At 36.0% G+C, this 24,712-nt stretch overlaps 1 protein-coding gene across 5 annotated transcripts in view; it reads left to right on the forward strand.

Annotated features, from left to right (window-relative positions):
- The window catches only part of ZCCHC2 (zinc finger CCHC-type containing 2), a 45,422-nt gene that overhangs the window by 11,076 nt on the left and 9,634 nt on the right, over positions 1 to 24,712 (forward strand). For 2 of the 5 annotated variants that reach the window (XM_062569853.1, XM_062569857.1), the window contains exons 2-9: positions 3,381 to 3,492; positions 6,721 to 6,797; positions 9,123 to 9,194; positions 13,805 to 13,917; positions 15,794 to 15,888; positions 19,687 to 19,770; positions 21,554 to 21,611; positions 23,824 to 23,962. In XM_062569853.1, the coding sequence (XP_062425837.1) occupies positions 3,381 to 3,492; positions 6,721 to 6,797; positions 9,123 to 9,194; positions 13,805 to 13,917; positions 15,794 to 15,888; positions 19,687 to 19,770; positions 21,554 to 21,611; positions 23,824 to 23,962 (750 nt within the window). The remainder of the gene's footprint in view (positions 1 to 3,380; positions 3,493 to 6,720; positions 6,798 to 9,122; positions 9,195 to 13,804; positions 13,918 to 15,793; positions 15,889 to 19,686; positions 19,771 to 21,553; positions 21,612 to 23,823; positions 23,963 to 24,712) is intronic. The other 3 variants (XM_062569854.1, XM_062569855.1, XM_062569856.1) reach the window with 3 other exon arrangements.

Genomic DNA, 24,712 nt, shown 5'->3' on the forward strand with positions numbered 1-24,712 from the left:
CCGGTATGGGGCTATGCTGAGGGTTGGACTAGATGATCTCCAGAGGTCCCTTCCAACCTCACCATTCTATGATTCTATGATTTGAGAACTTAAAAAACAAAACAAACAAACAAAAAAAACCTGATTAGATCAGAGTTCCAGCTGTCTCCGTAAAGTGAATGGAGCACTCCCCTTCAGCTCTTTGGATCACAATTTTAGATGTGTAAAAAGACACCTTAGAAAAGCAAAACAAATTTAACAGTCAGAGAGCCTCTGACAAAGTTAATGCAAGTGGCTGTCACCTGTACATGGTATGTATAGAATCAAAGCTCTTTTTGGCCAAATGTTTGCCTGTAGCTTCAGGAAGACTTTGCCAGAGAATTGACAATTTTTTTCCCCTCTAGAAATTTTTGGTTCAGTTCTTTGATTTTTTTTTTTTTATGTCAGGAAGATTCTCAGTTTTATACCAAAATGTGCTAAGGTTGTTAGCTTATTTAGTTTAGGTACAGCCAGTTAATCATAGTGTTAGTGCTTTGTATGGACAACCTTACAGGAGTCACTTTTAACAGGATTACTTTAATACTCAAATACTAACAGCTTTGTGAATAATGCATCACTAGGAGTTAATTTCTAAAAACTCAAGTACTTGGTTTTGATTATGACCAAAGTTGTTATGAAATGGCTGACAAAACAGTATGACATTTGACACAGTAAGAATAGTAAGGAGTTCTCAAAGTAGCTCTCTCCAGCTTGTCTCTGTGGACTTTCTTTTATTAAACTAAATTTGCAAATTTTCTGAAGTAGTTAAAATGCAGTTTCATTGATATACAGCTTTTTTTTCTTCATTTCAGGTTTGACATTACACTCAGAATTTATTTGAAATTCGAGGTATGATGTGGTACTTTGGTCAGTAAAGGAGTTTGCTGAGGATGCCAACCGAATGACTAGAGATTGGTGCAAATTTTTTTCTGAGGAAGCAAAACATGCTCTATATTTAGAGTTAGATTGATTTGAAACCTGAAATTACTGACACTCTATGTAGAACACAAACCATATACCGAATTAGATGAAATAGCTAAAATGTCTGTCAGTTCCTCAGGCCATCTGTAGTACAGTGCAAAGGCTCATAGATGTTCATCTACTAATTTTTTGATGCTGTTGTTGATGTGACTGATGAAACTTGCATTAACAGCATGCCCAGAACATGCTTGCTGCCTGTATAGTTACGCAGATCCTAAATGAGTTGTATGTGCTGTACTGCTATGGGCTGTCACAGTTTGTACCCAAGATAGATGTTTTAAAAGTGGCTTAGTAAAATCAAACAAGCTGTAGCTGAGATATCTGTCACATCTTAAAAAATTTAAAGAGTGAAAGATTGCAAGGGGGTTTTGAAACTTTTTGACACATCTATGCTCCCCCGTTCTAGCCTGTCTGTTGTGCTAGTCTTGGGTCCTTGGTACAAAACAAGGTAAATGGTCTTGGCTGCTGGTTTGTCCCATTACCTTGCATGAGTCCTTCAGGGAAAAAAAATCTCACACTGATATTCTGGTGCTTGTTTCCAGAATCTCATGCTTCTTATGTTTAACTATGATAAGAAGAATACTGTTTGAAGTTTTTACCTTTTTCCTCTATTCATCTTTTAGGAAAGTCTTCCAATGGAGTAATGCTCTTCATCATGAATTAGAGCAGCAGTCTTTGAACTATTAATATACATCTCCAAAAAGTGTCAATTTCTCCCAGTGTTCTTATTTAAGAACTACTAGTAAGATAAATATTTTATCTCCTGGTTTTCATGCCGATTGGTTGCTAAGTATTTCTAGTGGACTGACTGCCCCTGACAACACCCCTATATAACTTGCTGTTTTCGAAAGCTTTCCCAAGAAACCTAACTTTTGTTTTCGATTGTCAGCGCTGATTGAAAAGTAGTTTTTCGTTGAATTGTAGTGCTATATAGAGAAATGTCTGTGTTACCTGTCTAAATATGGGTGATACAGTATCAGCAGTATTATAGCTAATACACTATTTCCTATCAAAAGGTCAGAGGGGGTGGTTTCTCCAGTCCGTTTGCCTTCTTGTCTCCTCCTTTGCACTTCTCTATCTCTAGAAAGCTTACAGTATTTGTATGTTGATGATATCTGTGTGCTTGCATGTATGTACTAAGCTCATGTTATACTACTTGTTGCAAGTAAAAAGAAGTGCTCCACTTAAAAAGATCAATCCGGAAAGTCACGAGTAACTATTGATATTTCCTAGTTCTTTGTGCATGTTTCTTTTTAAGGTAATATGTAGTTTACTGGGAACATGCAATTGCACTGGCAAGAACAGTTACATCTGAAGTCACTGGAGGTTTTAAAATATTTCTGAGGGTTGTTTTTATTTTTGTGAGTGTAGGTTTTTGTTTTTGTTTGTTTTTTTTTAATTTGAAATGCAATCATAAAAACATGATTAATGTTTTATCTCAATTTGGGAGAAATTATATAGATCCCAGAACAACTACTTCAAGTTCAATTGCTTTTCTACTAGGTTATAAGAACAAACAAACTAGAAAAATGAATTTTCTTTGAGAGATTCATTGATGTTATGTACTTCTATGACTTTCTGTTCTGTCTCCTTCTGATGCATTGTATTAACACAGTAGTGGGTCTTGGCATTAATTTTGAAGTCTGAATGCAAATGTGGGGGCGTTGAGCTTTCATTCTGGTCCTTTTCTGTAGAAGAAATGTTGTTAGTGGCAGCTGCTTGTGTTCTTGGTGTCTAGCTAGCAAGGGATGCATAGATTTGGCTGCTAGGACCGTATGTCATGATAGACTGCCAAAACAGTTTGTTCATAATTTCCTGTATAGAAGAAATTGCAGACTCAATGAAAGTACCTCTAGACAGGAAAAACGGACAGTCCATGCTGAAGTGAACATACTTTACATTACATTGAACTATAGGTGATATTCCTGCACTTGACAAACTTGAATTTAAAGAATAAGCAGGATCTGTGAAGTGCAGGGGCTACCCAAATGAAGATATAGGACATGAATATAATTGGGGAGAATATGTTAGAATTCATTGAGTAGCTTATTTCACAGGTTAAAAATTGAAAGAGTTCATATTAACAGTAAATTAACATTGAGATTCTGAGCTAATAATTTTCAATTATCCACTTTGAGATATCCTAAAGTTCCCTCCCTCCCTCCCTCTTTTTAAAATAAGGTCAATGAACTGTTGGAGCTTATAATTAACATTAAAAAAAAATCGAAGAATAAAATTGCTAATGAGTGCTGCTTGACCACTGTCAAAAACTTCTGTTGTTCTCCAATACAGCACCAAATAAGTTTTTTTTTAATAATTTTCTTTTAAGAGCAAGCTTTGATAATATATATAAAAGCTTTCTTTTTTTCCCCTCAATTTAGAATGACTTTTCCCATAGCGACTGCATGTCGAGTAATGAGAACAGTTTGTTAGAACGAACCACAGCACCTCATGATGGACTACCGATGGCTTCCCATAGACCTCAGCGAGAAGGTATGTAGTCTAAAGTTTCTTTTGAAGAATGCTTTGAGGTTTTTTGAAAGTTAATCTCAGCTTGAAGTTGTACAGATTTTACATTTGTCTTAGTGCTCATCCAGATGAGGAACTGCGATGACAGTAAGTGTAATAGCTTCTCTGCTACTTACTTGATCTTTTCTTTAGAATGACTAGTCATTCTAGCTACCTGCTAATGACTGCATGCACTAAAGTTGATTGCAAACTGGCTTCCTCTTGAGAGATGGCATTTGGGAGAAGTCATGAAGGTTTAACAGGACTGTATTAACATTGTTTTGCTTTTTGAAGCAAAATCTAACACGGAGATACTGAAGCAGTGAATGGGTTTTGCTGTTTGATTCAATTTTATGATTAGTCTTAAAAAAACAAGAAAAGAAAAAACACATATTGGGAGGTTTTATAGAATTGGTAGCTTGGAAAAATAGAGAAGTCAGTCATCTTTTAGCTCTGTTGGGGAGAATAAGGGCAAATGGAACTCTTCTGTACAATTGCCAGTACAGTTTTGTTTCTTTGAAGAAATGAGCATTATTGAAAACAGATTTGTTCTTACCCTTTATTCTCCCAACAAGACTAGCAAATCACTTTTCTATTCAAAATTAGCCTACGTTATCCTAGACAGTGAAGAGCTTGCAATTTTGGAAAAAAACTACTGCTTTTCATTTTGTCTTCATAAATGTCCCTTTGTCTGTACTGTAGAGATTTAATTACACTTCCAAGGCAGGCAATTTGAGTGTTTTAATTCCTTGCAAAATCATATACAAAGATTATGGCAGATTACAGGCAACAAACCAGTTTTAAATCCCTTTACAGAGGTTTAAGTATGAAGTGTTCATATTCATAAATTAGAAACACAAAAGGGAGATCATTGTTAGCAACACTCTTGAATGATGCAAGAGAAAGTTGAGTAATTGAATCTAGCAAAGTGCTTAAATTTTTGCTCAGTGTTTATATTACTGTAGGAACAACAGTGAAGGTTCAGAATCATTTTGTGTTATTTGCTATACAAATACATAGCAGAAAGGGAGTCCTTGCTACAGAAAGCTCATCACTGGGTTAGAAACAACAGTTTGTTCTCAGTTCTGATAAAGCTGTTCTTTATAATTCTTAACACTGCTTCCATCACAAGTATCAGATAGGTATATATGTATGACTTAATCGCACTGAATGTGTGTGTGTGTCAAAATAGATTTAGAGGTGCAAGAGTCCTTACTGGCTTATATATTCCAACATTTCTTCTTGGTCTAGCTGTTCAGAATGTTTAAAATTTGATTATGGAAAGAGTTTAAAAAAAACCCTGGAACTGTGGATGTGCAGCAACAACACTGTGATTACGTGTTGCACTTATTAAGCTCAGGCATTTAAAAGCAAAAAAAAAAAAAAAAAAAAAAAAAAACAATGTTGCTAAGGAAGTTAGGAAGTTAAAAGCACTTTATAGGAAAGTTCCTTTATACTTGATGACAAATACATTTAACTTTAGTTTAAAATACAGTCTCTTTAGAAGAGGTTTTCTGTATGTGAATGTTAATGGTGGTAATTAATTTTCACACTTATGCATGTTAAATACATAGATGCAGTGAAATAATGCAACTTTAAAACACTATTATCAGTTCCAGTCATGTGAAACAACTTTTTCGTTAACTTAAGAATATTAGCTGATGATATCCATTTTGACACCGGCTATTAAGAAACTTCAGTGAGCTAAAACTGGTATTGTATCTTATTTCTTTTTCTAACAGGACATTTATCTACACTTGTCACGTAAAAAAATCAGCTCACTAAACATTTGACTTTTCATGGTATGTGGATGTATGTTATTACCTAGCATCCATAACTCACCTCAGATTTCTTTGGTTATGGAATAATTAGTTGTCTTTACCTGGGAGGTAAAGAACTGAATGATTTGTTTTTAACAGTTAAAGGGCTACAGCCAGTGTACACCATTCTAACTCAGTATTTGTCAGCCTTTCTAATAAAGGAATTGAGAGCCATCTAGTACTATGATTAGGCTTATATGCTTGCTTGTTATTCTATTAAGGAGATTCTTAATGCTTAGCACTCATTCTTGGAACTGGTGTGTTCAGATGGGGGTTCTGGTTTTATACTTAAACATCTTAAGTGAATTTTCTTGTAGTTACAGTTAAGTTAGGTAAGACTGTAATTAGCTAATCTGTAAGAATAAGCTTTTTAACAAACACTCACAGGAGGTTGTACTTCTCAATACATCTCATGTAAAAGTGCAGTTAAATACTGAAAGGAAAATGTCAGCTGTAAGACACCAGAAGTAAAAATAATGTTTCGAAAGAATTGAAAGGAAGCACTGATGATGCTGGTTTGAGAAAGAACTGTTTTTAGCTAAATTGTTTACATTTCAAGATGAGTTAATGATTGTAAAGGAATAAAAATCTACTGAATTCTTAGGGAAGGAAAGGGGGGGAGTGAAAACCCCATCTCAGCTACATGGTGATTTTTATGAAGCTATTACCTGAACAGTGTTCTGTCCCCAAAGAAAATTCTGGCTGTGAAAGCCTTACTTTGCTCTTTGTTACCAAGTCACAGCTGGAACTTGTCTATTCCTAAATATAGTAGACTATGGGGAAGGAGTGTTAAAGTTCTTTGAAGTACTTGCCTCTCTTTCCAGTTCAATCTAATAATGTTCTCTACAGTACTATTGTAGTAGCTTTCTTCCTCTGTTCTTCCCTTTTCTGTTTGCTAACATTCACTTCTGTCGCCTTCAGGCCTTTCTCAACTATCGTCTTCCACCTTGATACCTTTCAAAAATTTGGTTCTTCAGTCTTAGTTTGTTCTCACTGATACTTGATGTTTCAGAAACATGGAGATGGAAGGCGCTGTCCTGGCTTTCTTGAGCATTTGTTACTTCTTGGAATAAAGACACAAATTAACTTTGTCTTTTTGCTTGTAGCAATTACAAGGCCTGTTGAATTTATGCAATGTTAGGTGCAAATAAGATCTTGGGTTATGCACAAATTGTCATATTTGTAATGAAATGTTTGTGGTCAGGCCAGAGAAATGCTTTGAGAACATGGCACCCTCTGCCCCCTGCAGTTTGTTATAGGAAGATAGCAACTGAGAAGGAGTGGGGTTTTGTGAGTCAGTAAATAGCATATGGTGATTCTCAGTGTAGCTAGGTAAATAGATGCATTTTGAAAATGCGGTTGTAGCATAAACAGTAAACTGTTTTTCTTTCAGCTGTGCACATTGAGAAGATAACCCTGAAAGGAGTACCAAGAAAAAGGGCTGACAAACATTTGGAATACACATTCAAAGTAAGCAAATAACTTCCCGAATGTTAAAGTAAATGTCTTCATGACATCTATGAATTGCACAGATAGTTTGTTTTTAAATACCTACCCAGAAGACAATTTTTTATTGCATTAGACTCTTAATAGATTCTTGAAATTATTCGGTAATTCTCTTGGAGTCCTCCTTTTGTATGCAGAGCAGGTGTTTTCTGTAATTGTGGACGTAAGTTGGGGAGATATATAAAGAACCATCTGCAGCCAGATATTTGACATTACTTCAGGAAACTTTACTTTTGGTAATTTGGGACAGGCATTATAAAGAATTCTAGTTGTTTCATTGCTGCTAAACTGGTTGTTTCATTCCTTAAAATGGCATAGGAGTGCAGTTCTTACGTCTGTTGCTGTGTACTGCTTGGAGTCACGTGGTTATCTTAGATCCTTCGTGATTGTTTGCCACAAGAAGAGCTCTTGTGGTTTTTGACAAAACTGCTTTTTATTTTTTTTAAGAAAAACAAATAAGCTAAAAATAAGTCAACAAATTTCAAGGCCTATCTGGTATATTCTTCATATTTAATAATAGCCAGAGGCAACATATAAGATAATTACGTGAGTGAGTTTTAAAGAAAAATGAAACACTGCTTGCTACTAGTTTGGAAAAGAAGCTTCAAGTACTCAGGTCTGGTATTAAACACTATAGGTCTTAATAGCTACCAAGGCTGTTGGTAATGATGCTCTGACTGAGTCAAAGTGGCAATGATGTTCTGAGTCAAAGTAGTAATTTTCTTAGCAAGGACTGACTAACCTTATGAGTCATTTGGCAAATAGATGTAAGAGCCTGGTAATATACCAGGCTTGGACATAGAATTAAATCTCAGTGTTTTTTCCTTTCCCCCAAAGACAAAAGTATGTTGTAAATGGAATGTTGTAGCTGGCCACTTGAAGTGGATCATGGGAGTTATTTGAAAATGCAAACTAAATATGCTATTTTAAGATGAAGATTGATTTGTTGATCCTGTAGCTTGTTGTATCCTCTAAGCGCATGTGGGTTACAGAATCTTGTGGTATTATGAGAAGCTTAAAATCAGAGTTGAATTGACACCTCTACTATTCCTATTTTCGAAGTAAAGTATTGACAACTGATATCCTTTTTTTGATCATGCCTTAACCTGAAATGTGCCTAAAATTCTTCACATTTCTTTTGCTGAGGAGAATAATGTGGAATTCAAAGTGTTAAGTTAATTCACCCAAACTTCTGAACTTTACCACAGATCCTTTTACAGAATAATCTGTAAACTTGGTACTAGGTAAGAAACACTAGTGTTTAAGAGGTTTGTCCAGAATGCCCATATGGTTTATTAATATTAAAATTTAAGTGTCATAATTATTTTGGAAATCTAGTATTAGATTGATTTGACAGTGGTTTTGAATTTCTTTGTTAAAAAGAGAATGTTTGGAGATATTTTGGGAAGCATTTGGGTAAACTTGAAACTCTTCCACATTAGTTCCTTTAGGGAAGAGATTCCTTTTCTCACCTGTATGGCTATATACTCTGCTCCTCTCTGCAGATCACTTTATGCTTTCCCTAGGCACTGTCTATTTAAAGCTATAGCAGCAATTGTACCTTCCTAACTGAGGTCACCAAGAGTAGCAGCTAATTGGCATTTCTAGGGTCTAAATTGAAGGCATTGGTGGTTAACATTATTCTATCAGCTCTTTAGAGTAGATGAATGTTTATAAATTGCCATGTACACTTCCATTAGGCAGGATTTTCCCATGCATGTAATGGGAATCTTAAGCTCAGAGGTGGGCTTAAAGCCAGGTAGTGCTCATCTAACCAAGCTTGCTGCTTTTTTTCCCCCTCAAAATATGCATGTGAAGGTGCTGTTTTACTACCAGCATGTTGTGTCAAAACAGTAAGCTGCTGAGATGTGGATACAAGAATATATCAAAATGTTTTTTCTTGCAATTCCTTAAGTAAGTTGCAGTACTATTTATGAATTGTACCCTGCAGCAGCTTTTATATGACTGCATAAGATTCAAACCTGAGGCAGATGCAATATTTTACAGATAAGATTAAACAAAAAAATTTTTGAGTCTGATAATAACAGGAAGAACTATCCAGTGTATCTGAACCAGTTCTTTGTTCTGGTGCCTGGGTTTTGGGCTTAACAATGTCTGTTTGATTCAAGTCCTGTAATTATGCAGTCTTCTACCTCACTTCCCTTGGAGTCAGTAAGTAATCATCAGGGACTTCATTCAGAACTATATAATTGTTAAAATCTGCTAACTAATATGATCTTAGGAAAAGAAATGTGTAACTTCCCTTATTCTCATCTCCTCCCTTTTTAGGTAACCTGGTCTGATCTTTCTGTAACATGCGTAACAAAAACACACCAGGAGCTTCAGGAATTCCTGCTCAAAGTATGTATTGAAGTATAAAAATAGTGCTATATACCAGACTTATAACTTCAGAAGTAATATAGGAGAGCTGTGATGTCTGGGATGTAATTGCAGAAACAAAAACATGCTATAGGAGTTCTGTACTTTTGTAATTGTATTAACCATTTAAATCATGTATATTATAGTATTAAATTACAGAAGATGCTGAGCAACTTGACAGGTGAGGTGCAATAGAATGTTTGTGGTTTTTTGCTAGCAGGAGATAGGATTTGGCTCATCTCCAACTGCTTGTGTACCTATGGTTTTAACTGAACTACCATAAAACTGTCAGACAGATTTTTAGTATTACCCACCAAGTTAACATACAGGTACAAGCACTACTCATTTTCTTGTTGGTGTCCATATTAGAACAATCTGCGGAGCACCATTTGTTATTTTTAATCAATGAGCATTACAGTTCTTAATTTTACTGCTGTATTTTTCAGTAGAACAAAGATATATTCATTGTCCTAAAGTGTTAGATTTGAAAAAATCTATCTGTGTATAGACATAAAAATACGTATAAAGACATGTTTGTGTTATATGCATTCGTGTGTATGCTCATATTCCTTCAAGCTTTTGCTTCACAAAACAGGAAATACAGTGTGTAGGCCACATGTAGACTCCAGGTGATGACTTTGAATTGTGTACTTCATTGACAGTGTTTAATATTTTGGGTTCTATCTATTGTGGCAAATTCTGTATCTAAAATCCTTGCTGTTCAGAGCCCTAATAGAGATGTTACAGGCATGTTTTGATAGCATCTGGTGTTCTTACTGCTGTGTTAATTACAAGTGGAAAACATGTTATTTCACAAAGGTCATTGTGTTTTTTACTGTATGAATTACCAATATGTTGTGAAAATAAAGTAAGTGTTAACTTACTGTTTTAATATAGTTGGAATATCTAGTTCCAATAATTCCCAAAGCTTTCTTTGTGAGGGTTTGAGTTATGAGTGGAACATCTGGTTGGAGATGGCATGTCCCATAACACAGTATTTGTACCTCTGCTACTGAAGATAATCTTGAAAGTGAAGCTGTCATGTCAGCTCCTCACAGCTCTTGGAATGAGTATTGTTGAGGTGCATGCTTACTCTTTTGCTACCTGTAAAGTGGAGATGCATAACAGCCTCAGAAATGGATCTTCCAGTACCTACTTGCTGCCGGGAGGAGTAATAGAAAAGAACCTGGCAAACAGGATCCAAAACATACAGTTGCAGAGCTGTCCAGTCTGATTGACTGGCAAGTTTCCAGAAGTGGAATGTTTTGCATGCTGGCTGGCTGACTAATTCAACCTCAAGAGCATCTTCATATGTAGAAGATGGAGGGATATGAGAAAGACACCCACAAGCTGCTGCAGGCTTTGTGGAGAACATGTATGGCTGAAAATATTTTTTGGTTTATATTTGTTTGATAACTGTAAGAAAAGAAGAAAGAGGGAATTGTTAAATAAACCAGGTTCAAATTTGTATTTAAAAAAAAAATAATGAAAAAGTGAAAGTGTTACTCAGTTCACATACACTTGCATTCTGGCTTTTTATTACCTTTATTCCTGATCTGTATATTATCATTAGGTAGTATACTGTATTTTGTAGGGACAGAAAGAATGGTCGAAATACTTGGAAGGACATTCTAAGCTGGCAGGTGGTGCGAAACAACTTCAAAATTGTTTCAGAATAGAAATACTGATGGGAAAAGCTAAGGTAGTACCTGGGATAACTCTACCTTACTTTTAAAGGGCATCTTTCCTTAGATGATAAGCATAAAAAGCTCCTTGTATGTAGAAAATATTCCATGTATGTGGAGGGATTAACAGGCTTGAAGTAATAGGGCTGTTTCATTATCTTGGAGTTAAGGCAGTAAGCACCTAATCTTAGATTTGTATTACTCTGAATCTTTGTTAACTACAAAAGGAATTGAATCCCTTTAATGATAGTTTTAACGAAAAAAAGTTGTGTCTATTTCTTTAGACAAATTTAGACAAAACACCAAACAGGAAGAAGTTCCAGTGCATCTGTAGTAGCTTTGATTGTTTTGGTTTCTACTACCAAATTCTTCAGTCAGATACTTAGTAGCCCATATTAAAGCCTAAGTGGTCAGTTAAGAAAAGCTGATTAGAGCATTTCTGTCTGATTTTACAGCTAGTATACTTCAGAGGCAATAGCGTACTAACAGTGTCTGTCTGGATTCCACAAGTTCATCCTATGTATTTTACCAGGCAACTGCCTGCATTAGATATAGTGTCTGCTTATTAGTAGCAGTTCATTCAGTGAAAGAACTACAGTGCTTTGCTGTTGTACCACTAGCAGTATGTAGAACTCAGCTGCCACTCTGGATGCATTTCAGATGCACAAGAGGAAGATGCTGCTCTAGTCTAAATAATTTGAGGAAAAGCATTGCTGCTTTGGCTTTGTTCTTTTAACTGCACCGGTTCTGTTTAGATTTCTTTAGCAAAACAAATAACTAATATCATAAGGTTTTATGTATTCCAATAGATTATTTTGGAAGTTTAAAGTATGAAAAATCTTTGTTCTAGGAAATATTTTTGGTTTAAATACTGGAATGCTCTTTACTAATAGAGAATTTTTCACAATTGCAGAACACGAGGTTGACAGGGATTTTCGGAGGTCCTGAACTCTGACCCCCCTGCACCAGCAGGAGCACTTAGAGGGGGTTGCCCAGGACTGTGTCCAGATAGCTTTTGAATCTATCCAAGGAAGGATACTCCACCTCTCTGGGCAACCTGTTCCAGTGCTCAGTTACCCTCTCAGTTTTTTTTTTTTTTTTTTTTTTTTTTTTTACTAAGTTTTTCTTTATGTTCAGGTTGGACGCTTATTGTGTTTCAGTTTGGGCCCATTGCCTCTTTTCCTATTGCTGAGCACCACTGAAAAGAAAATGGCCCCATCCTCTTTACAGCCTCCCTTCAGATATTAGAACACCTTGGTAAGATTCCTCTTCCCCCCATCACCACCACCGCCCCAGGCTTCTCTTCTCCAGGCTGAACAGTGCAAACTCTTTCAGCCTGCTCTCATATGAGAGATGCTCCAGCCTCTTCCTCATTCTAGTGGCCCTTTGCTGGACTTGTTCCAGTAGCTCCAGGTTTCTCTTGTACTGGGCAGTCCAGAACTGGACACAGCACTCCAGATGTGGCCTCACCAGTAGAGCAGCAGGATCACCTCCCTTGACCTGCTGGCAAAGGTCTGCCTAATGCAACCCAGGAGACCAATGATCACCTTTTTCACAAGGGCACATTGCTGGCTCATGGTCAGCTTGTTGTCTACCAGGACCCCCAGGTCCTTCACAGAGCTGCGTCCCAGCAGCCTGTCCTGGAGCATGGGATTATTCCTCCCTAGGTGCAGACCTCTTCCCTTCCCTTTGTTGAACTTCATGAGGTTCTCCTCTGCCCGTCTCTGCAGCCTGTCGAGGTCCGTTGGAATGACAGCACAGCCTTCTGGTGCACCAGCTACTCCTCCCCGTTTGGCATCATCAGCAAACTTGCTGAGAGTGCCCTCTGTCCCTTCTTCCAGGTCACTGATGAATAATTTGAACAGGATTGGACCCAGTCCTGAGCCCCTGGGGGCTCTACTGCTAGTTATTGGCCTCCAACTAGACTTTGCTCCACTGATGGCAACCCTCTGAGCTCTGCCATTCAGCCAGTTTTCAATCCACCTAACTGTCCACTCACCTAGCTTGCACTTCCTAAGCTTGCCTATGAGGATGTTAGGTGGTATGGTGTCGAAAACCTTACTGAAGTAAAGACAGACAACATGCACTGGCGATCAGGATGGTTAAGCATGATTTCGACTTTATAAATGCATACTGATTATTCCTGATCACCTTCATGTGCTTGGAAATGGTGTCCAAGATGAGCTGTTTCATCTTCCCAGGGATCGAGGTGAGGCTGATTGGCCTGTAGTTCCCTGAGTTGTCCTCCTTGCCCTTTTTTGGAGATAGGAGTGACATTTGCTTGCTCTCTTTTTCCTTCTAAATGAGAATATCAGAAGACCTCACTTTGTAATACTGACATTAAACAGTCATAATTATTTATGAATTTTCATTAGAAGTTCAGCATAAATAGGAGCTAGAGAAGGACTTGCTATTCAGTAATCGCAGTATTGCTTACTGAAATCTTGTACATTATTTAACTTGAAATAGTCTCTTTTCGACTGCTGTTTCTTCAAAATAACTTAGTCAAGTTAGGTGATGTGGTGAGTATAGTGGATGCAGTCTTCCCTAGTAATTTTTGCATTATTTTCAGACTTAGTTTCTTTGTGTGAAAGATTTATGAAAATAAATCAAAAAAGGATGTAAATAACTGTGAAAAAGAATGTGATGTTGGTCAATTTTGAATTTTGTTGTTTTAAATATAATATTAAAGCTTCATAAACCTGAATTTGATTTAAGGATTCACAACAAATTGTTCATCTAGCAAAACTAAATTATGGTTATTTGTTGAATCTTTAGAGTGCAAATTATCTTATTCTAACTGGAACGGTAGAGGTTTTTTTGATACGAAAAGGTATAAAGGTTGGTGAACAAAGATATTCTGAATATGATGAATGAGTAGTTGATGTGTTTTAACCTTTTTCTCAGCTTCCGAAAGAAGTGTCTTCTGAAGCATTTGACAAGACTATTTTAAGAGCACTAAATCAGGGTTTTCAGAAGAGGGAAGAACGAAGGCATGCTGATCTTGAGCCCATAGTCAGGTAAATATTTTAGCAAAGTACTTGAAATGTATCACCTGAAAAATCATGAAAGTCAAGCTGGGTGACTTCCAGGGATAATGGAAATTCTGCCAGGTAGACATGCTTTCATGAGAGAAACCAGAAGGCAGTGATGAAATAGATACTTAAAACGCTTTCTAAGTTGAGACTCTTCTATTAAAATTCAATATTGTTTGCTTTTTAAAAGGTTATCATACAATTATGAAAATATTTGTACTGAATCAGCATTATGTGGAAATGCATTTCAGAAAGGGTCCTACATACATTACACAAGGGTGATATATTTTAAAATAAAGCATCTCCAACTGTTTATGTTCCTATTTTAAGGTAAGATAGAGTGAGACACAACATAATTTGGAATAGCTTGAACAGTCGTAATAAAGTATGTTTATAAATTTAATTGCAATTCAGACAGTTGTGAGAAAATGGCAGATAGACCATAAGCTATTATCTAGTGATTAGGATGTGTGCTAGGATATAGGACAAGTAGGTCAAATCGTGCAAGTCAGAAGAGCAGTATGGATTTGGGTGTGCTTCTCTCCATCCTTTTTTTTTTCTTTTGTTTGTTTATTATGAGTATCTTTTGTTAGATTCATTACTTTTAGCTTAGGTTGTTCAGCCTTGCTCTAAAATACTTAAACTATGGATCAGGTTAAGGAGAGTGTCTCTGGAATTAAGGTACTTGTAATCAGGGACTGCTTTTCAAGTTGCTGATCTGCATACTGCAGGCATTTGAATCAAAGCCTCTCAGAGTTTCAGATTTTCTCTCCCAAATTTGCTTTTATTTTGACCAATAATACTATTTCTTCTTTATTGACTTGATTGTCAAGCAAAGCTTGGTCTGTGCAAACAGTTTTGACTAATAAATATTCAGTTCTTAAACTGTGTTTAAATAGAGATTGATCCAAGAGTGCATGTCTGTAAGAGAAGACAAATGTAAAGCCTCACAGCAGAATAATTACAAACCCAAGAGATTCAATCTTTTGTATGTATCCAGCCATGTTATGTTATAGAACTGTAATTATGGTTTACAAACTCTGTTGTGACTATTCTGGAATGCTATGTGAGTACATAGTAAGCCTTTTGACAATAGGGTTACTGTATGTAATTTTTTTTTTCCTCATAATGTCAGTTCAGGATAGATTTACATTTATTTTGGGGGTCTTAACTCTGTGCCTGATTGCCATAATTGCCCCCCCACACACACACCCAAATAGAACTGGGTGGTTCTTACTTGGCAAGCAAAACCTGGAAACTTGATATGGGACTTTAAAACTATTCATTTATGACCCATTTTCTTATTTGAAGCTAATAGAAGTTGTCACTGACCTCTTGAACAGATTCAGACCAGTGCCAAAAATATTTGAGAATCCCACCCTTTGCTCTTGGAGATAATTACAAAACTCAAATACTGACCTTAGATTAATTCAATTTTATATTTAACCAAATAAGTGTATTTAAAGAACAAGCACATAACTTTGGGAAATTAAATGTATTCTCAGCTTGAAAAAAAAAAAACAAAACTGTTAAAGATCCAATGATTTTCTGACTTAGTCCAAACTCCTCTTTGTTAACGTGTTACGTATATGTGGCTAAAATGTTCAAACTGGGATGACCCAAAAGCATATACTTTTTTAAATTAAAAAAATCCATCATCTTAATTTCTTATCCTGACTGTAGCACAACAACACACTAGTTCTGAATAACAGCATTTACCACTGTGGGTACTGAATGTGCAAATTCAAGTGCTCAAACTTTTAGAAGTGGGTATTTTTGCTTTTGAATGGTAATGTAGTATTTTTGTATCGTTCACATGGAATATTGCTTATAATGTAACAAGCTCTCACTTTAATTTCAGGCAGCTATTTTCAAATACATCACAAGCTTTTCTGCGGAATCAGAGAGTGTACAACTTCTTCCAATCAATTTCATCAGAGTCTTTGCACACTCACAGTAAGAAATGTCTTAATATTCTTTATATAACAAAAAGATTCTATAAAAAAACTCTTTTTTCATGTCATGTCTAATTATGTTTGCTTATGTTACATTTCTGTTTATTCATGTTACATTGTATTTTACTGGTTACATTTGAACTCTAGGACTGGCTATGTATAGTTGCTTCAGCAGTAGATAGGTGCTTTTGACAGTGGGAGCGTGCTATGGAGCATCAGCTTGTGCTGTTCTTTCTTTCTTTCTTTTCTGTACCGTCATACTGTTAAAATAGGTAATAATGAGTTGAGTACATGCAACAGTTTGTGACTGCATCCTTTTAAGAAGTCTTAAAATGGCTCAGATTCCCCTGACCTGAGTACCATTTCACCAGGGGGCTAGTGGTATTGAAGAGAAAATTTGAAGCTGTATATGCTTAAAAATCATTAGTTAAAACTACAAAGCATTAAAGGAAATGTAGGTTTTCCTTAATGCTTTTTGTGTTAAACCTACTCTTTTTTTGAATTCTGTGAAAATGATGATGTTGCTGTTGTAAACTTAGGAACAAAAAGCTTGATCTTGTACAAAAGAAAATGCATCTGTTTGGTTTTTTTGTTTGTTTGTTACCTTTGTAGGTGAAGTATTTTTCTTGGTATTTAAATTAACATTGGTTTGGGTACACAGTACACAAATGATGACTGCCTACAGAACACGCGGTCTTGTTCAGTGTTGGCCTTGTAGTATATTTTATTGGTGGGCCTGTTAATTGTGTGTTATAAGTTGTTTGTGAGACCTAAGGATATCTTCCTTGTAAGGATATATTAGGATGTGACCTTTGTTTCTGTTGAAACCTTTCTTCTCTCAATACTTGATGACAGCTAAGAGACAGAGACCATTGCCTCAGAAGTTGCAGAAGATCTTAGTATTGTATTGATTAAATCAGAGTTTTCAAACAGACTGCTTATAAACACTGGGCAGAAAATAGAGGAATGACGGCTGGCATAAATTTAATATATTTGTGACAAATATGCTTAACTTCATTCTGTGATTAAATCAAGATCTTGTGACTAGTGGAGAAGCTGTAGGTGTCATCTTGTGATTTTTGGTAACACATAGGACATTCTTGTATGACAGTTTAATGAGCAACTTAAGCAAATGAAGTCCAGAATGGGTGCGGAACTTGCTAGAATTTACTACTAGAAAAATTTTCGCTTCCCTGTTCTAGTGAAAAGCTACACGATGAGGAGAAAATGGGTTCCAAAGTCCAGAAAGATTTATGCTGATGAACAGGTCTGCCACATAGGATGTGCATATTTTAATCTGAACATTACATCTAAGTAGGAAAAACTTGCAAGTGCGTTGGTATACATGATTATAATATAAAACAATCTTGACAAATTGGAGAAATTGTCTGAAAAAGAACGAGTGCAGGATTCTGTGGTAATAGACTCAACTGCATTAGCACAAAGCAGAAATATCTGCAGGACAGGAAGGTTAGAGGAAAAAGATGGATAAATAGCAATTCCACAGGAAAAAAAAAACTGTAGAGACTATAGTGGAATCATAAATGGAAGATAATTTGTGAAGTGTATGAAGTCATTATCCTGTGTTGGTAAAGCTGTGGCTGCAATTTTTTTTGTCAGTTTTGGGCACATGGAAGTCCATAAGGATCGGTCAGATCTAGAATGCGTGATGGACAGAAGAAAGGATGAGGAACTTATCTTCTAGCTGTTATTCTTAAACAACTAACTTAAGTCTTCAAACATCAGAGTCATAATGTGACTGTTCTCTCTGGATGAGAGAGAAAGCATTGGGCTTAACTTGCTGTGAGGAAGATTTGGTTGTTGGGGAGGAGCAGCAAGGGAAAGCAAGATGGGAGCTGAGAAGCCTGGAAGGGCCGGGCTCTCATTGATAGGGCACAGACCCACAGTACCCAAATCAGAAGAGCAGAGCTGAGGCAGCCAAGATTGATATCAGATAAGTGTATAGTGATGAGGTGAGTCTGAGATCAAGTCAGCAGGTCAGGGTAAAGAAGAAGATCAGCAAGATACATGGCCAGGCACAGGCATAACTGTGGCATACCCCAGGCAAGGGCCTCAGCTTAAATGCAACTGCCAAGCCAACAAGTGGAAGCTTTACATATGGCATTCCCCAGCTCTTTTCCTAGCGGTCTGATCCAAGGTTACAAAACTGCAGCATGTCAGAGGCTGACTTTGAGCTCAGGCAGGTGAAACCGTGGGAGGGCAGAGGAAGAGGTTGCAAAGCCTGTTATTGCATTTAGGCTGTGACATTGGGTTAGATATTAAGAACAACTTTGGTGAGGACAATTAAAAAGTGTAATAAATTTAAGCATGTTTGCTTTTGCCTTGAGAAAGGGGATTGGATGACTTGCCTGAGATAGCTCACAGTCATGTTTTCTATGATGCAGGCTGTACAAAGAAAAAAAGTAGTCACGTTGTTTTTTGCTAGAGTCACCATAATTGAGCAACTATTTTTTTCTTCTATTATTGTTATTAATAGCCATTGTGTTTTTCTGGGTTTCCTGTTTAGTATTTCTGAAACCTTATTTACAGCACTTTAAAATTCTTGCAATTGCAACTTAGGCTATGGTGGCTTATTTTGAAAATGGTAACAATGGCAATGATTTTTTTTGATGATTATGATTTTTTTTAAAAAAAAAAAAAAGGGAAAAGAAAAAAAAATCTGATCCTTGTTCCAAATTGGATATTTAGACCTAACTGGCAAACAAAACGGTTGTGGCTTAAATTGGTCTTGAGTCACTATTAGAGATAAAATGTGTCTCTTTGCAGAAATGTGGTGAAAATATTCACCCTTCCTGATGTATCTGAGTGCTTTAGGTATGATTTTAGTAAAAAATACGTGGAAGTTAGTTCTCCATTCAGTAGAGGGCCTTTATACCTGAAATGATAGTTGGGATCTCATGCTGAATAATTATGTTCAGTAAGCATAATTATCTATTCTGCCATGGTTCCAGTAAGCAGAAAATCAGTTAGTTCCCTTCTGATTTGTAACATTTTGTTTTAGACAATTCTTCAGGGTGGAGTTGACTTTTGGTTCCAGTGCATTTGGTTCCAGTTAGAGCATGGTCTCTCAATGCTTGGTATGATCAATGCAGAAGATACTCGGGAGAAGCTTCCTATCAACATTTCAAGATCCTGAACAGCTTTCAAATGCTCTTACCTGTACCAATTTGGAACACTTCAAAGTAGACTGCTAGAGTTAAATTCATTGCCAAACTTAGTCCTCTTCCAAGGCGTGGCAGTGGTATTTTTGCAACAATACTGTAATTATTGCCATTTTTTTCCCATTCCTTCTGGCAGAAGGTGGCAAAATATCTGCATCAAAGCTGTATTAAAGTCACTAGAAGACCAGCTCAAATTACATCTCCTTTGGCAGATGAATGAGTTAATTATGGGAGAGTAAGTTGTCACAGAAAAATTTCTAGTAAGTATAGTTGGTCTCCTCCCATTTCATGCCATAGCACAAAAAGATTATGAAAAATCTCAAGGGCAGTATAATAAGAATATTTCTAATATTGTAATCATAGTCACAAGCTTTAAAATTGCAGCATAGCTTTAAAATTCTTTTGCATGCGCCTTTCTTCAAAGTAGAAGTATCTCTATAGATCCTCTACTCTTGGAGATGGTCTACTTCGAAGGAGATGATGTTCGAATTATTGCTGCAGACAAAACAATATCTTCAGTCTTCCATTTCCCTAGCTTCCAGTTTAGTGCAGGCATTCAGGAACTGTCTAGTTGTTGAAGATCTATAAAGTTACTACGTGAACTTTATTCTCTGCAGGTAACTTACAACCCTCTTTGAAGACGGTTAAGGCACCAGAACACTTCAAGGAGGACAGTTCAGAAGCTTCAAGTCAGGAGGAAGGTAGTTGTGTAACCAAAGGTGGTTCTTCTGAGGAATTTTACCACACTGAGTTCTGGAAATCATACAGTTGACTGATTTCTTTATTGGTACAAAGCTGAGAGATTTGGATGAAATGTGCTATGTAAATGAAGAATTTTTATATGCTTTCAGGGGTTTTCTTAGGGGATTCCTATCTAAGCCAAGGAACGGGATTGTTGGTAGGGTGCTTGGAGGCAGAAGTTCACAGCTGTGTTGAACAGCCAGGAAGAAATGCTTTACTATTTACTTAAGCCAAGGTTATGCTTGTAGCTTTTTCATATCTGCATCTATTCTTCAATTACCAGGACACAAGTTGGGTGCAGCATTTCAAGATTTGCAGTCTGTTTTGCATTAAACACACTAAATTCATCTAGTTTTAGTTTCACATAGAAAGGATGTTCATGTCTTCTTCCTCGTAGCCTTAGCCTTGGTTTCCTTGACACTCTGACTAGTTACTAAAGAGTCTAACTGTTTGGGACTGTAGTGAATATTGATTGCAATCTGAAAGCTGATGTTTTCCGAGTACCTTGAAAACAGTTCACATGTGGAAGCAGCAGCCCAGTGGATGGTCACTGATTTCATTCTGAAAGGAACATCAGGCCAGTTTTGCAATGTTTTTAGTAGCAAAAAAGTATGAGTTTCTAATACGTAGAAAGGATGAGAAATGCGACTGATAGTGAATGAACAGTGAGCACTTATTCACTTTCACAGAATGATACCACTCTTACACTGTTACACAATAATGGCTAGGAGGCTTAGAAAAAGCCTGGAAGATCTTATGTGCAATGAATAAACCACATACACAGTTCAGACAACTTTTTCTCATTTAAAAAAATTACCATATTCCTTTCTAGAGTTCAGAAAGCACCGAGTAAATATGTAATATATTTGAAAATAGTCAAATGATGTTTTATACTGTCCTTAAAAGAAATCTCTTCACTTGATGAAACTACAAAGGCATTTCAGAACATTGTGTCATTTTAGTTAAAGGCTACTGGAATTTTTAAAACTGTGACTTTTTTTTTCTTAAATCATAATTTGATCTTCTGTTTTGCATTGAAATGAGTTCAGGCAAAATGATGACTGTTAAGAAGGTTAAGATCATCAACAGTTAGAACTAACAAAAGTCGCTTCTGTTACAACGTCACCATTATTTTAAAGAGAGGAGTAGACTTCTTCCAAGGTTTCTTTTTTCTTATTGAGGCAGTGGTTTTTCATGTTTCACCTTATTTGTAAGGCTTTACTTGCACAGTGAAGTTTGAGGTTCAGAATGCAGTGCTTTAGGGTAAGACTTACCTTTATTCACTAGTTCATCTGAAAAGTTTATATCACTGACAAATTCTGGATTTCAGTGGATCAGAAAAATTTATAGAATTCTGTGCTTTTCTGTCTGAATTCACCTATCCTCTGTCATTCTCTTTCAGTGATACATGTTAGGTAATATTCAATTACACATTTAGTTCTTTTGGTGAAATACAGTGGTGAGCAAGTGTGGAGGGTTGGTTTTGTTCCTATTTTTCTACTCATTCTTCTGAGAAATTGAGGGCAAAGTCTTGATTCTACTGTCCCTGTGAAACTGATTCATCATCTATGCAACACCCGCTAATTTCGTCAATGTAAATTAAGTCTAGTATATTTAATGGTGATATCTTTCATAAAGTATCTGTTAACAATGGAAGGCTGAAGTTACTGTGGTGATCTGAAAGGAGAAATAAGAATTGCTAGTGGAATTACTTTTTTTTTTTTTTTTTTTTTTTTTTCCCAGATATAATGCAACACACAACAGTCCACAAGAAACATAATGGAAAAAGTCCTGTTGCCAAGTAAGTGCTGGGATATAATGAGGCCATGCTAGATTTGTGAACATCATTCGTTAATGCTTTAGGAGTATGTGTTTCCTTCTAGATTAAACTTTTTTTTTTCCCTTTTTTCTTTTAATCTCTGTTAAAAAGGTTTCTGTAAGGTAGAGATGTTCAGTGTTAACTGCTGAGAATGTTGCAAAAGATCCTATTTATAAACCTTCAGGTCCAGGTCGTTTGAAACTCTCTTCTTTCCCAAAATTTTTGAATCTTTACTGCTTGAGTTGACGTTTAACTTTATGGTTATAAGCTGGTCATTTATGTATATTTGTATTTCATCTTTCCCATGCACCTCACTCCACCCTCAATATTTAGAAACTTCCAGAGCTGTTGATTCTCTTTTTTTTTTTTTCAGTGCTTCTAAGATTTTCCTATAGGAAAAGGTAGTCCATTCTTTTCCTTATATATGTTTTAGGTACTAAATACTTTGCTTATTTGTTTAAGTCCATTGTAAGTGGAAGCACTTCTTAACCCTATTAAAGTAGTTGATATCTACTTTTTGGATTTAACAAATCTGTAATGTTAATTAACCTGTTAATGTTTCTTAACCAGAACCATTGGAGGTGTTTGCAAACAGTTGCACAAAACTTCAACTATGTTAGGAGTAAAAATGGATATAGATTTTATCATGATTTGCTGTTCTATTTTGTACATGACTGCCAATAATCTATTAATTCTTTCCTATTCATATCATCTCCTCTTTTTAAAAATCTGTACTTGCTATTTATAGGGTATAAAGAAACAGCACTGAATGAAACTTCGTATCTCTTTTGAATATATACCTATACACATGCACACACACATACGCACACACAACTGAGTCAAGAGCAATTCATCTCAAGTAATGTTGGTACATTTTGGGAAAATGTGTACATTATGTCTGTCTACTTCTGTTTTATTCAGTAGGGTTGGCACTGCACTTGAAAGAGTCTGCAGAGATTTACTTGTACAAATGAGACCGGATGTGTGAAATAAACTTAGAAATGTTATGGCTTACATGAAATGACAACAAATTTGGCAGCAGATTCACTTATTGCTATTTGGTGGAACTTTCTACAGTGACCTTATTATATCTCTGCAGTTTTGGACTTCAGTGTGTCTATATTTAGACCTTCTTGGGTTCTTATTGTTTGCTTAAACTATTTTAGAGTATTCTATCACACCTCTTCTAAATAGTTTGAGCACTTATTTCAAGTGGTATTTGTTAAGTAGTCACTGGAACTTAAGCTTGTCTTCTTTGGAGTGAACTGGATTTCTGTCATCATGGGAACTGAATAACATTTCCTATTGCACATATGTTCATGTAGCTTGACGACAGTCCTGAGCTAAAGGGCACTTTAAAAGTAAATTTTCACCAAAAGTATTTTGATCTGAATTTGAAAGTAATACGTATTTCTTACAGTCTTGTCTCCAGCAGGGCACATTTTTGAATGACAGATGAAAAGATTACAGGTTTATGTGCCTACTGACTTGTCAGAAATCTTTTTGCACCACTGCACTCGTACTTGTAAAGTTACAAGTCATTTGTGACTGACTGCTGCTAAGAGAAGCTTCAGTGGAAGGCGTTATAAAGCCCGAGCTAAATGCCAACTGTGACTTCCCTTTTTCCAGCACTACCCAAAACTAGCAACTGTGAAAGCAAAAAATATAAAAGAGAATATTTTGAATTTCAAATAAAAATGGCTGCCATGTGATCTGTAAGTAGCCATGCACTCCTTTTTTTAAATGCCTCATGAACTCTGAAGCTTTATTATTAATGTTGTGGAAGAAAGAAAATAAATACAGATTATGTTTTTATTTGGAAAGCTTCCCAAAATCTGTTGTGAAAAAGACATAAAGAAAAACCTTATGTGTAGAAATAATCATGAAAACTCTTCTCTTGGGTACTGTGACATCCTGGATTTTGTGTCAGATTATAGTAGACAAATAAAAAAGGAAGTCCAAGTGTCTTCAGATCATTAATATAACTTCACTGCACAAGAGCTCCTGTAATTGTCAGCAGATTTTAAAAGATGTAAATTTCTGGATTTTTCTGAAAGTGAATTTTTTATTTCCCAGCATGGTGTAAAAATTTGTGTGTTGATAGGAGAAGCCTGTAGCTTTGTTCACATTGGCGTGTATATATATGTGTATATGTGTGTATATATATATATATATTTTTTTTTTTTCCTTTCAGCAGCACTAGCAGTGCAAAATGTTCTTCACTGGATAGCCTTAACATACAGCACTCTGAGCAAAATGGGGTAATAGACTGGAGAAGAAAAAGCTGTATTGTCCAGCAACATCCAGAGCACTGTACAAACCTACTTGACCAGGTGTGTTGCTGTTCTTTTTTGTTTAAAGCAGCATTCTGAAACACTGAATTGAGGAGATTGTCGACTACACATCATTGCATTTAGCTTTAAAAGACGAAGAGCAGTAATAAAATTGCACAAATAAGTGTCCAAGTTCAGGTTTACAGTGACTATCTTAATTACCAAAATTCTCATTAAGTTTTAATTTTTTGCTGCTGTTTTGCAAAGTTGTATTTTGTTTATTAATTTGTAATTAAACTCTCCTAATAGGATGTATGAGTCAGAAAAGTCTAGTGCTCATTTCTAATGAATCTGGTTTTTGTAATCTATTGTCAACAGAGAACTTGAGGAGGCCTAAGGGATTTTGGTATAATTATAAACAACAAACTGTATTAATAACTATTTTATCTTGTGAAAAAGACATACAGAAAAACCTTATGTGTAGAAATAATCATGAAAACTCTTCTCTCGGGTACTGTGACATCTTAGATTTTGTTTTAGATTATAGTAGACAAATAAAAAAGGAAGTCCAGGGATGGCAGGGACAACCAGTTAAATGTAGCCCTTCTATCTTACCTGCGTTTTATAAGTAACTTAACATTTCTGTGAAGATTAACAGCTAGATGCACATACACATTTTGTGACACTTTTTTTAAACTATATTCATAAGAAAATTGAGTATTGAAAAGACAGAAGAGTAAGTACTTATAAATAAAATCAGCTACTGAAGTTGAGGGGACAAAGGTTGCGATTGTTATATCTGAAAAACCT

Source organism: Rhea pennata, chromosome 2 (assembly GCF_028389875.1).
Source record: "Rhea pennata isolate bPtePen1 chromosome 2, bPtePen1.pri, whole genome shotgun sequence".
In the NCBI taxonomy this organism is placed as follows: domain Eukaryota; kingdom Metazoa; phylum Chordata; class Aves; order Rheiformes; family Rheidae; genus Rhea; species Rhea pennata.